This window comes from Siphateles boraxobius, unplaced genomic scaffold (assembly GCF_051911475.1).
Source record: "Siphateles boraxobius isolate OS27281-9 unplaced genomic scaffold, OSU_SipBor_1 25, whole genome shotgun sequence".
NCBI lineage: Eukaryota > Metazoa > Chordata > Actinopteri > Cypriniformes > Leuciscidae > Siphateles > Siphateles boraxobius.
The window spans coordinates 34484169-34496336 of NW_027508866.1; the positions used below are offsets into that span (position 1 = coordinate 34484169).

The 12168-nt window shown below is 37.0% G+C and overlaps 1 protein-coding gene across 1 annotated transcript in view; it reads left to right on the forward strand.

The window, feature by feature from the left end:
- The window catches only part of LOC143750563 (myosin-IIIb), a 59317-nt gene that overhangs the window by 384 nt on the left and 46765 nt on the right, over nt 1-12168 (forward strand). The window contains exons 2-4 of the mRNA XM_077243710.1: nt 155-220; nt 314-444; nt 2091-2193. Coding sequence (XP_077099825.1) covers nt 155-220; nt 314-444; nt 2091-2193 — 300 coding nt within the window. The remainder of the gene's footprint in view (nt 1-154; nt 221-313; nt 445-2090; nt 2194-12168) is intronic.

Below are 12168 nucleotides of genomic sequence, written 5' to 3' on the forward strand. Positions count from 1 at the left end.
TCTAGAGATTATAAAACAATGAGCTCTTGTTCTTTGGGACAGTTGTTCACCCACTGTATGTAAATGCTGCCTGAACCTCATTTATGATCATTTCATTGAGACATCTGACGTTAACTGATTAACTGAATTAATATGTATTTTTATGTATTTACAGACCTATATAGGAGACATCTTGGTGGCTATTAACCCATTTAAATATCTTTCAATCTATGAAAAACAGGTAAGAATGTATTTCCTTGGCTTATATAGATGAAAACACAGTAGAAAACATGTTTAAATGAATAATTGAACTGATATTTGGATCCATTTGCAGGTGTCTGAGCGATATAAGTGCCATGAGAAGAAGTCTTTGCCCCCTCATATATTTGCTGTGGCGGATCGAGCATATCAGTCCATGTTGGGACGTCTGGCCACCGGACCCAAGAACCAGTGTATCGTGATCAGGTTTGTGTTGCAATCAAATTTATTCACCAAAACCAATGCTTTCTCCGGGAAAGGTTTCAGTAATTCTATATGGTCGTGTTGTGACACGTGACAATACAGTATGAAATTCCTTGCCCAGTCATGTTTGTTTTCCCAAGAGACATGCAGAGACAAGTGAATACATTTTTGGCATATCAAATAAGGCTCCTCGTGTCTGTTTCATTTGTAAACACAAGCAGAAATTTATCAACGTGCTGTTATTGTGTAAACTTGAGTTAGGGTTTATTTTTATCCCAAATTTGAGACTCAGAAAGTTTTCAGGCACAGCCTTCAGCCTGTTCAGACTTTAACACTTATTCAGATTTGGGAGTTAATCAAACTCCATTAGTCAAACAAATCTGTCCTGTATAACCTTTAAACTTCACAACCTTCAGACTTTGCCTGATCATTATTCTAAGTTTGTCTTGTCGAGCTTTCCTTGTCTAGTTTCAGTTCGTCCCGTATGATACTCACCTTGAAAGTTTCAGATGGATATTAGTTCCTTGATTCCTCCATAACTCAATAGTACGGATGATAGCTGTACTCGCTACTGTATCCGGTATCATATTTAAGGTTTTTTCTTTGTGCAAGCCTTCCTCCGAGACTCTGCACTCCTGCTTTACCATTAGAGTAGTCTGCTTAATGTACTTTTCAGAAATGGAGCCGCATGGTTGATTTCTCAGATGCATTTTGTGCATTGATTGGGAACGGGGCAGTGCTAAAAACAAAAAGTTGTTTTTCACAGTCTCTATGAAACAGAATTTCTAAACCCACAACCCTCAGTAGAGCCCAATGGTGTCGTCACCCCTAGTAACTAACCATACAGCCGTCCATGAATGAGACCAGTACCAGTGGAGCGAGGCTGATAGTCTCCCAGACAACAGCGAAAGAATGCCTCTTATACATACAATGACAAGGCAAGACATAAAAAACAGCCGTAGAAGAATGTCCGTTTCATTATTTATTAATAACGCTGCTATATTTGGAAAGCAGAGAGATGTTTGATGTCCTAATGTTATTGTAGCTCCCCTGATTGTGATTATTTGGATGTAAATTGACGAAAATATTGATTACTTCCAGGTTTTAGTTTGTGGGTGAATCTCCTACAAACTGTCAAGAACATGTCTGGATCGTGTTGTAAATATATATACATATAAAATTAACAATATAAATAATTTTATTGCTGTGTTGTCTTGTTTACACACACACACACACACACACACACACACGTTTATATATAAACAATATAATAGCATACATTAAATTATTCTAATGTGTATATCAATAAACGTATTTGTCATTGTTTTTGTTACTAAATTTAATTCATGCTACTGTAATTTTTCTTCTTGAGAATTGTAAGCAAACCAAAACATCAGTATGTGTTGCAGCATTGAGAATTTGAAATTCTTAAATAAAGTCAACATCTTTTCATGTTGTCTATGTTTTTGTTTGCTCTTGTATCTAGATGCACTTGAGTTACCCTTTTGTAAGACTGTCCAATGGCACTACCCTTTGTAACACTACTATACTAACAGTATACTTACTTACTTACTTATGCCTGCTACCCCTCCTGGGGCATAGGGGAGGCATACTAACAGTATAACACGTTGTATCTGTTTGTCCCGCAGTGGTGAGAGCGGCGCGGGTAAAACCGAGAGCACCAAACTGCTGCTGAGACACATCATGGAGCTGTGCAAGGCCAACTCTCAGCTAGAGCAGCAGATCCTGCAGGTAAGTCCTGTCAGCTGCATCTGCCAGCCTTCATTTGAATAAAGCCACCAGGTTTGCACAGATACATCAACGAGACGTGATGCGTGTTGAGATTTCCCGTTGCGTTCAGATGGTCGGGTGTTTGATTTACAGAGAGGAAGTTGAAACTGTGCCCCACCCTGCTTGGTGTGTATGTGTTTTAAGACACATGTGGTGTCTGACATATTCAAATGGTGGGTAACATGGGGTGTGTTTAATTTGTTTGCTATAATGGGTTTTTGGGAATGGCTTCAAGAGTTCATGAAATCAGAGTTTTGTGGCTTTCAGTCCATGTTCATTATTGTCATGTGCATGCTTATCTCCTAAAAGGTAAAAATTAAGATTTAGCTTGTGGTTGACCATTATTATTATTTTTTTTTATTTTTATTTTTTTATGGCTTAGACAGCTGGGGGGCCAATATAAAGTCTATATGATTTCACACAGTTTAATTTTAATGCAATAAATGCATATTTGCTGAATGCTGACGACATGAGAACGTATTATAGCATTTGCTTTTCTTTCGCTAATAATCGAAAAGCAAACGCTATAAAAGTTTTTCGTATAAAAGTTTAATAATTTATTAGACAGATTTTTTAAACAGCAGCCAGTAAACTTAAGTTATACGGAGAATGGATGATCAGAAGTTTTCAAAATAAAAGTTCCACACGCTGTCAAATGAACAGCTTCTGACACATCAGCCAAGCAAAAAACTTATCAGCTGATACTAGTGCTGCAAAATTAATCATATCACAATCGCGATGTCAAGCCTATGAGATTATATGATGCAAAATGAGGCAATTTTATATGAAATAGCCTAAACAAATTAGGGCTTTTAACGCAATTAACGCAGCATCTGTTAATTTTTGTCATCATTTGGCTAGGGTTACATGATCCCACTCTTATTCATGCGCGACAAGACAAAAAAGAGCGCGCTGCCTGTGCATGTCCAGAAAGACGTGCGCCAGTATCATGCGTGCGCACAGACAGCACGCCAGAATACAGTTCTCTTTCGCGCTTGAACGAACAATAACGCACACAATTATGCCAAATTGTCTTTTTGTCGAGTATCTTCATAACATAAGAGCAGTCTTATGACGATTGTAAAGAGTTGTGACTCGTGAGAGAATGACGCACGTGTGAGATCTGCGTCTCTCAGCAGCGGCTGCTCTTAAAGGGACAGTACACAGTAGCCACTAATTATCTCTGACGTTAAAATTAATCAAAGAACAAAGGGAACTGAGAAAACACTCACTGCTCTTGACTAAAGAACTTTTGTAACTTTAATAAGGATTAGTCTATATATAATTTAAAATGTATGTCCTATGGGCATAATAGGTGTTATCAATCATTTAGTTGTTGTTGCTAGTTTGTGTTGAGAAATACACATTTCACCATTATCACTAATCTGTGTGTGCATTTTCCTTGAGAACCAAGCAAGTTGACTCATGGAACCATTTGTTTATTATATCGCAATCGCAATATTGTCCTCAATAATCTCAATATGACAATTTCCCCAAATCGTGCAGCCCTAGCTGATACCAATAAATTAAAACTGCCAAATACCAGCCGATATATCGGCCTTGACACTTGGGGTTTTTATTCAATTCAATTCAAATTTATTTGTATAGCGCTTTTCACAATACACATTGTCTCAAAGCAGCTTTACAGAAAGTGCATTTCGGAAATGTACATAGAAAAATACAGTTAGTTAATCATGTATTAATTTATGGCATAACATATCGCCGGCGTCGAGTCGTCTCTTCACAGGCGTCGAGTCGTCTCTTCACAGGCGTTGGGGCATCTAAAGTCTCCGTGAGAGGCTGGATACAAACTGGAGCTGACGAACGCTATTTACCTCGGGACTAGCGTCCCGAGATAACAGCAGAAAGGCAGATGGGAAATAATTAGCATAGCTGATGTTCATAATGTTAATGCATTCGAACTGATTCAGCAGTAGTATTAAAGGTTAAGCATTAAGTGAATGCTTGGTTAAAGAGATTTTATCTAGTTTTAATCGTCTTTAATCTAGTTTTAAACTGGGACAGCGAGTCTGAGTCTCGAACAATATCAGGAAGGCTATTCCAGAGTTTAGGAGCTAAATGCGAGAACGCCCTCCCTCCTTTAGTGGACTTAGATATCCTAGGAATGACCAGAAGCCTCGAATTTAGTGATCTTAAAGAGCGCGATGGATTGTATGGCGATAGAAGGTCTGTTAAATACACAGGAGCTAAACCATTTAGGGCTTTATAGGTCAGTAGGAATACTTTGTAATTGATACGTAACTTAATAGGTAACCAGTGTAGAGATGATAAAATAGGTGTTATATGATCATATTTTCTTGATCTAGTAAGAACTCTAGCGGCTGCATTTTCCACTAACTGTAGCTTGTTTATTGAGGATGCAGGACAACCAGCTAATAAAGCATTACAGTAATCTATTCTCGATGTCATGAATGCATGAACTAGCTTTTCTGCATCAGAAACAGATAGCATGTTACGTAGCTTAGCAATGTTTCTAAGGTGGAAAAAGGCTGTTCTTGTAATATATGAAATATGATTTTCGAAAGTCAAGTTGCGGTCTAGTATAACACCCAGGTCTTTTACTGTAGTGGATAAAGTAACAGGACATCCTTCTAAATTAAAGTTGTATTGTAAGGGATTTTGTGGGTAGTTTTTTGGACCAATAAGTAGTACCTCTGTTTTATCTGAATTTAATAGCAGGAAATTACACGTCATCCAGCATTTTATATCATTTAGACACTCTGTCAATTTAGATAAGTTAGTGTTTTCATCTGGTCGTGATGAGATATATAATTGAGTGTCATCAGCATAACAGTGGAAATTAATTCCATGTTTTCTTATAATATTACCAAGTGGCAGCATGTATATTGAGAATAGCAGAGGGCCTAACACCGATCCTTGCGGCACTCCATAGTCTACTGGCGTTATCTTTGATTTTTCCCCATTTAAACAGACAAAATGGTAACGGTCTGATAAGTACGATCTAAACCAGCTTAATGCCTGTCCCTGAACACCAGTGTAGTTTTGTAGTCGATCCAAGAGTATTTTATGATCGATAGTGTCGAACGCAGCGCTAAGATCGAGTAGAACTAGTATTGAGATACAGCCTTGGTCAGAAGCTAAAAGTAAATCATTTGTTATTTTAACTAGCGCAGTTTCTGTGCTATGATGCGGTCTGAATTCCGACTGGAATTTTTCATAGATATCATTTTCTTGCAAGAAAGAGCACAAATGAGCGGACACAACTTTTTCTAGTATTTTAGACATAAATGGAAGATTTGAGATGGGTCTGTAATTTGCTAAGTTATTTGGATCTAATTGCGGCTTCTTAATGAGAGGTTTTATTACTGCCAGCTTGAATATTTTTGGAACATGACCTAAAGATAAAGACGAGTTAATAATATTAAGAAGAGGCTCTTCCACTACAGGTAACACTTCTTTCAGTAGTTTAGTGGGTATTGGATCTAATAAACATGTTGTTGGTTTAGATGCAATGATAAGTTTATTTAGCTCTTCCTGTCCTATAGTTGTAAAGCGGTGTAGTTGTTCTAGAGGGGCCATAATTGAGGCTGAATCATAAGACATCATAGAGGATTGTATATTTACAATTGTGTTTCGGATGCTTTCTATTTTCTCATTGAAGAAATTCATAAAATCATTACTACTATATTGTAATGGAATAATTTGCTCTGGTGATGTTTGTTTATTTGTTAGTCTAGCCACGGTGTTGAATAAAAACCTTGGATTATTTTGGTTATTTTCTATTAGTTTGCGGAGATGCTCAGCCCTGGCTGCTTTTAGAGCCTTTTTATAACGTGACATACTGTCTTTCCACGCGATTCTAAAGACCTCTAAATTAGTTTGTTTCCATTTACGCTCTAAGTTACGAGTTTCTCTCTTGATTGCATGCGTAGCACTGTTGTACCAAGGTGCTTTAGTTTTCTCTCTTACCTTTTTTAATCTAATTGGTGCAACAATATCTAGTGTACTAGAGAACATGGTGCTCAAACTGCTAGTCATTTCCTCTAGTTCATCTGTTTGTTTGGGTGCACTGCGCAGCTGAGATAGATCAGGTAAGCTATTTGAGAATCTATCTATAGTGGTTGGAAGGATTGTTCTACCTGGTCGATAACGTGGCGCAACATGACAAATTTCAGCAGTACGTATTACGCAAGAAACCATGTAATGATCAGTGAGATCATCACTTTGCAGTATAATATTTATATCATTTGGATTGGTTCCATATGATAAAATTAAATCTAGTGTATGATTTAGACGATGAGTGGGACCACTGACGTTTTGCGTGACCCCAAAGGAGTTTAATAAATCTGTAAACGCAGTCCCTAACGCATCATTTGTATTATCTACGTGTATGTTAAAGTCTCCAACAATTATTGCTTTATCGACATTGACCAATAGATCTGAGAGAAAGTATAAAAACTCTTTTAGGAAGTCAGCATAGGGCCCTGGAGGTCTATATAGGGTAGCCAAGGCTAGAGATAATATGGATTTGTTTCTTAAATCTAAGAGCGTAACATTTAGCACAAGTACTTCAAACGAATTAAACCTGTGACCTGTTTTCTGAGTAACATTAAGAATATCTCTATAGATTGTTGCAACACCGCCGCCACGACCGATCAGACGGGGCTCATGCTTATAACAGTATCCTGGTGGAGTAGACTCCTTTAGACCGAAATAATCATTTGGTTTAAGCCAGGTTTCAGTAAGGCAAAGTACATCGAAACTATTATCTGTGACCATTTCATTTACAATAACCGCCTTAGGTGTGAGCGATCTAATGTTTAGAAGACCTAGCTTTAGAAATTGTTTTTGTTCACTGATATTTAGATTTTCTGGTTTAATTACAATAAGATTTTTGCTAGATCCTACACTAGATTTATTGTTTGGCCTCACTAAGCGAGGAATAGACACAGTTTCTATATAATGTTCTACACTACTTATATCAATTAAGTTGGGACAGCAAAGACTGTGATTTGGAGTTTGACTTACTAGTCATATGGTGTGTAACGTCTTGGAGATGTTGTCCGACAGAACAGCCGCTCCGATTCTGCTGGGGTGCAGGCCATCAGCGCGGTAGAGCCTAGGTCGCTCCCAGAACAGATTCCAATTATTTACAAAGAGCAGTTTCTGTTCATTACACCATGACATTAACCATTCATTTAGAGCAAATAATCTACTGAACCTTTCTTGTCCTACTCGGTACGTGGGAAGCGGTCCAGACACGATGATCGTTGCTTCAGGCGATGTGCTGCGAACCGTCTCGATCAGGCTTCTGTAGTCCTTCTTCAGAACCTCCGTCTGCCGCAGCCTGATGTCGTTCGTCCCCGCGTGTAGCACCACAGCTCCGACGTGCTCGTCACCGTTCAGGATCTCGGGAATCTGTGCAGCGACATCAAGAACACGAGCACCAGGAAAGCAGTGAGTGCGCACCTTACGCTTACCTGAGGTAGCACGGACATGACGGACCATGGAAGTGCCGATGATCACGGCGGCGTCACGTTCCGGCTCGCGAAGAGGGGAGAAGCAGTTCCGGGTGGAGATCTCGAAGACCGGGAGGGGCGGGGAAGTCCTTGGTCTGGTCCTGGCTCGTGTCTTCCGCTGTGGGATCACCCAGGGTCCATGCTGTTGCCTCGGTGCCGGAGTGAATGAAGGCAGAGATGATCGCGTCCTCCTGGGCAGAGAAACGCACGGAGTAGACGAAGTCGGAGTCAAAAAGTTACTAACCACTGACTTGTGAGCATCGGCGCGTGATGTTTCAAGCGCTGATCGCCGATCTCGCAGCTCGGCTTGCTTCACCAGCAGAACACGGATCTGCTTCTCCACCGACTCCAGCTCCAATCGTACCGAAAACAGCTCGAATGTGTCCTCACCTGCACTCAGAGGTAACGTTAGACACACATCCGATATGTTCGCCATTATAACAGATGAACAGTAAATTAGTAGTGATACTACCAATATCACTACTAATTTAGGACTGAAATGATGGATATAACCCGTATCATTTCAGTGAAACGGGTGTAAAATGAGAGGGTCGATAGGCGCGAGGCCACGCGTGAAATGCTAGCGGGCTAAAGGCTAGTAGTTTTATCCGATCAAATGCCCCCTTACAGTAGCAGATTAGGTAATTTTAGGCTAGCGACTATTTATTTTTATTTTTTAAAGGAATAAGCTCTCTGATATGTCCTTCTCAAACTTTGTACATAAATACTCAAGCGGTTTCAGATGAGGGTGACTCTTACATATTTTGACCGTCTGTCTGTAATTTGAGGTTTCGGTTGTTTTGAGGAACAGATGTTCATGTTTCGTGTTATTTCTGTTTGTTCCTTCATCAAAGTGCAGTTTTTCGTGGTTCGGGTTAGTGTTGTGATATGATATCATCTTTTGCCTTCTAACTCTACCTTTATAGGTCGTACCTGATACTATAAAACACATTTCCTTGTTGTCTTGCTCACAATGAAATTTATATCTGCCACTCACTCTGCGTCAGTGTACACATTACGAAACATCCAGTTTCCATTGCACATGTCATGTATTTCTGGTTTCAACAGCAGGTTGGCTGATTTGTCGATTACACAATATCTTTTGGTTGGATTAGTCGAAACATCAGGTGTAAACTGAGATAACAATATAAGTTTCTTGTGTTGCTTCAGGTCATTGAAATGGAATGACAATATAATGAGATGCACTTTCAGGATGTGAAATGTCTAGTTCTTAAAACGTTACACACATCATGTCCAGTTCTTGACACATCATATGCTTTTTTTTGTAGCATCATTTCTGATGAAATGAGAAAGTTTCTTAAACGGTGTAAATGTCGATGTGTTTTCGAGTGAATTTTTAGAAACTTTCTGAACAAATGACTGTACAAGTGTCTTCTGTAATCTCATGATGTTTTTTGAGAAAACTCATGATGGTAGGTTATTTTCAAACCCCACTAATAAAACATATTGATATATGTTAGGCAGTTCTTAGACTTTATAGTTACCATAATTGTATTTTCCCTGCTGGTTCATGATCTTTGTTTGTAGAACCAGCAGAGAGAGTGAGAAATATGGCATCTTTTTTACCCTGGAGTGTTTAATATGCAGTCAAATGCAATTTAACACAGTAGATCTACTTTACATAAGTTTACATAGATCCACCACTTGCATAAACAAATTAATGTTGTCAGAGCGCTTTAGGTTTTTGTCCAGGAACGTTAGTACAATGTTCTTAACCCTCTGGGGTCTAAGGTGTTTTTGGGGTCCTTGAGATGTCTTGACATGCTCTGACATTTGTGCTTTTTTCAATTGCTTATAAACATATTAATGGCAAAGGTGTAATTACACTCTATTTAGCACAAACAGGGCTACCATAATATGTGAGCAACATGTATGTACATGTTTGTATTTTTGAGAGAATATTGTTTATGCATGGTTATTGATAAAACTAAAAATGAAAGTTTCTGAAATAAGGCCACAAAACACATACTAAATATGTGTGTACAATACTTTTGACTAATGGCTGTTGTGGCCTAGAGTTTTTGCTTCAAAATGATCTGAAAATCATCCTGCCTAATCATTCACATAAAACAATAAAATGATTTAAATTTTGTAAAACACTTTTTGTTTCGAAAGGCAATATGCGTGTGGGCGTGAACGGCCCAACCCCTATCATGAATAATTCACACCTGAGAAGACAATGACCCGCATAATCAGCCTTTCATTCAGGTGTGTCACACAAGAAAGAATGTGAGGAGGAATAAAAATAAAAATAATATATATATATATATATATATATATATATATACACACACACACACACACACTGCCGTTCAAAAGTTTGGGGGCGGTACGATTGTTAATGTTTTTAAAAGAAGACACTTATGCTCACCAATGCTGTATTTATTTAATTAAAAATACAACAAAATATTATTACAATTTAAAATAACTGTTTTCGATTTTAATATATTTTAAAATATAGTTTATTCCTGTGATTTTAAAGTTGAATTTTTTTCAGCATCATTACTCCAGTCTTCAGTGTCACATGATCCTTAGAAATCATTCTAATATGCTGATTTGATGCTCAAGAAACATTTCTCATTATTATCAATGTTGAAAACAGTTATTTACATTTTTATTTCAGGATTGTTTGATAAATAGAAAGTTCAAAAGAACAGCATTTATCTAAAATAGAATCTTTTGTAACATTAAACACTACCGTTTAAAACTTTGGGGCCAGTAAGTATTTTTATTTTATTTTTTGGGGGAAATAAATAAAATAAATCAATACTTTTATTCATCAAGGAGGAATTAAATTGATCAAAAGTGACAGTAAAGACATTTATAATGTTATAAAAGATTCTATTTAAAATAAATGCTGTAGTTTTTAACTTTCTGTTCATCAAAGAATCATAAAAAAATGGTACACAACTGTTTTCAACATTGATCATAATCATAAATGTTTCTTGAGCATCAAATCCTCATATTAGAATGATTTCTGAAGGATCATGTGAGACTGGAGTAATGATGCTGAAAATTCAGCTTTGATCACAGGAATAAATATTTAAAAATATATTAAAATCGAAAACAGCTATTTTAAATTGTAATAATATTTCACTATATAACTGTTTTTTTGTTGTATTTTTAATGAAATAAATACATCATTGGTGAGCATAAGTGACTTCTTTTAGAAACATAAAAAATCGTACCGACCCCAAATTTTGAACGGCAGTGTATATATATAATCCAAATATAAATGAAAGTCAAAAGCACATTTTTTGTACACAGTCATACCTGGAAACAAATCCTGTTCAAATAGGCTATGGGCCATTCTACAGAATTTGTTTAAAGTAAGAGTTGGAAACATCTTGAAAAGAAAATTTTCTTTTCCCATAAATGTCTTATAAAGTATTCATTTTTTTTAAAGTAGGCCAATACATTTTATCAGACATATTTTAAAGTTAAGGATTCAATAGTTTGATATAGCTTACATTGGAACAAACGCTATAATAACATCTTAGTTGATGAGTTTATTTTTGACAGAACATAGGCTACTATATATTTAACGAGCAGAAACTTGCTAACAAAATGCTTATTTGATATTTAGAATAAACACTTTATAATCTATCCAAAACTACGAAATGTTGTCTTTCATTTTTTGAAGCCTTTTCATATGTAACATAGTAAACATAAACAACATTGCCCATCTGTGCCGTTAATTCATTCACACACAGAAAAGTGATTCAAATTTAAACAGTCTTTTTGCGTTTACAGACATTATTCCGTATCGCGATTAGAACAAAGCACAAGAATAAAAAACGTACTCACAATTCTCGGCTAGATCCGTCGCTCCTCGAAATGAAAATAAACCAGCACATGTTCTGAGGTAAATGTCCCAGGATTTTTCCTGACAGCCTCGTAAGACGAAATAGTACATTAATCTGATGATTAAATTTGTTGTGTTATCGCGTTTATGAGGGGCGTTTACACGTTTGCATGTGTTGCTTCAGATCATTTGCGTTTGAATACCGCTCGCTCTCCGTGGGCGTGTCACATTAGCAGAATAATGAGCTGAGAGAAGATAATGAGATCGGCTGACACCTCTCTATTTTTTTATAGACTACATAAACAGAGAATATTTATTTTAGTTTTGAATTAGATATTTTTAAAGTACAAACTTAAATGATTATAAAGATATATTGCTCATGCTTGGGTGAATAGTATTCGCTGAGTTTTGTTTAAGTTTAGAGACGTGCTCCAGAAAAAAGGTTAACGGAGATGGAGAGCCAGAAAGCACACCCTGTTTATTTTCTTTATTTTACAAAAGCACAATGTTTTATTTCGATTGTAAGTGGACACATAAAAAAGTAGACATTCAACAGTTTATTTTGTTATATTTCTTAAGTCTGTATGACCAAAAATGACATAGTATTTT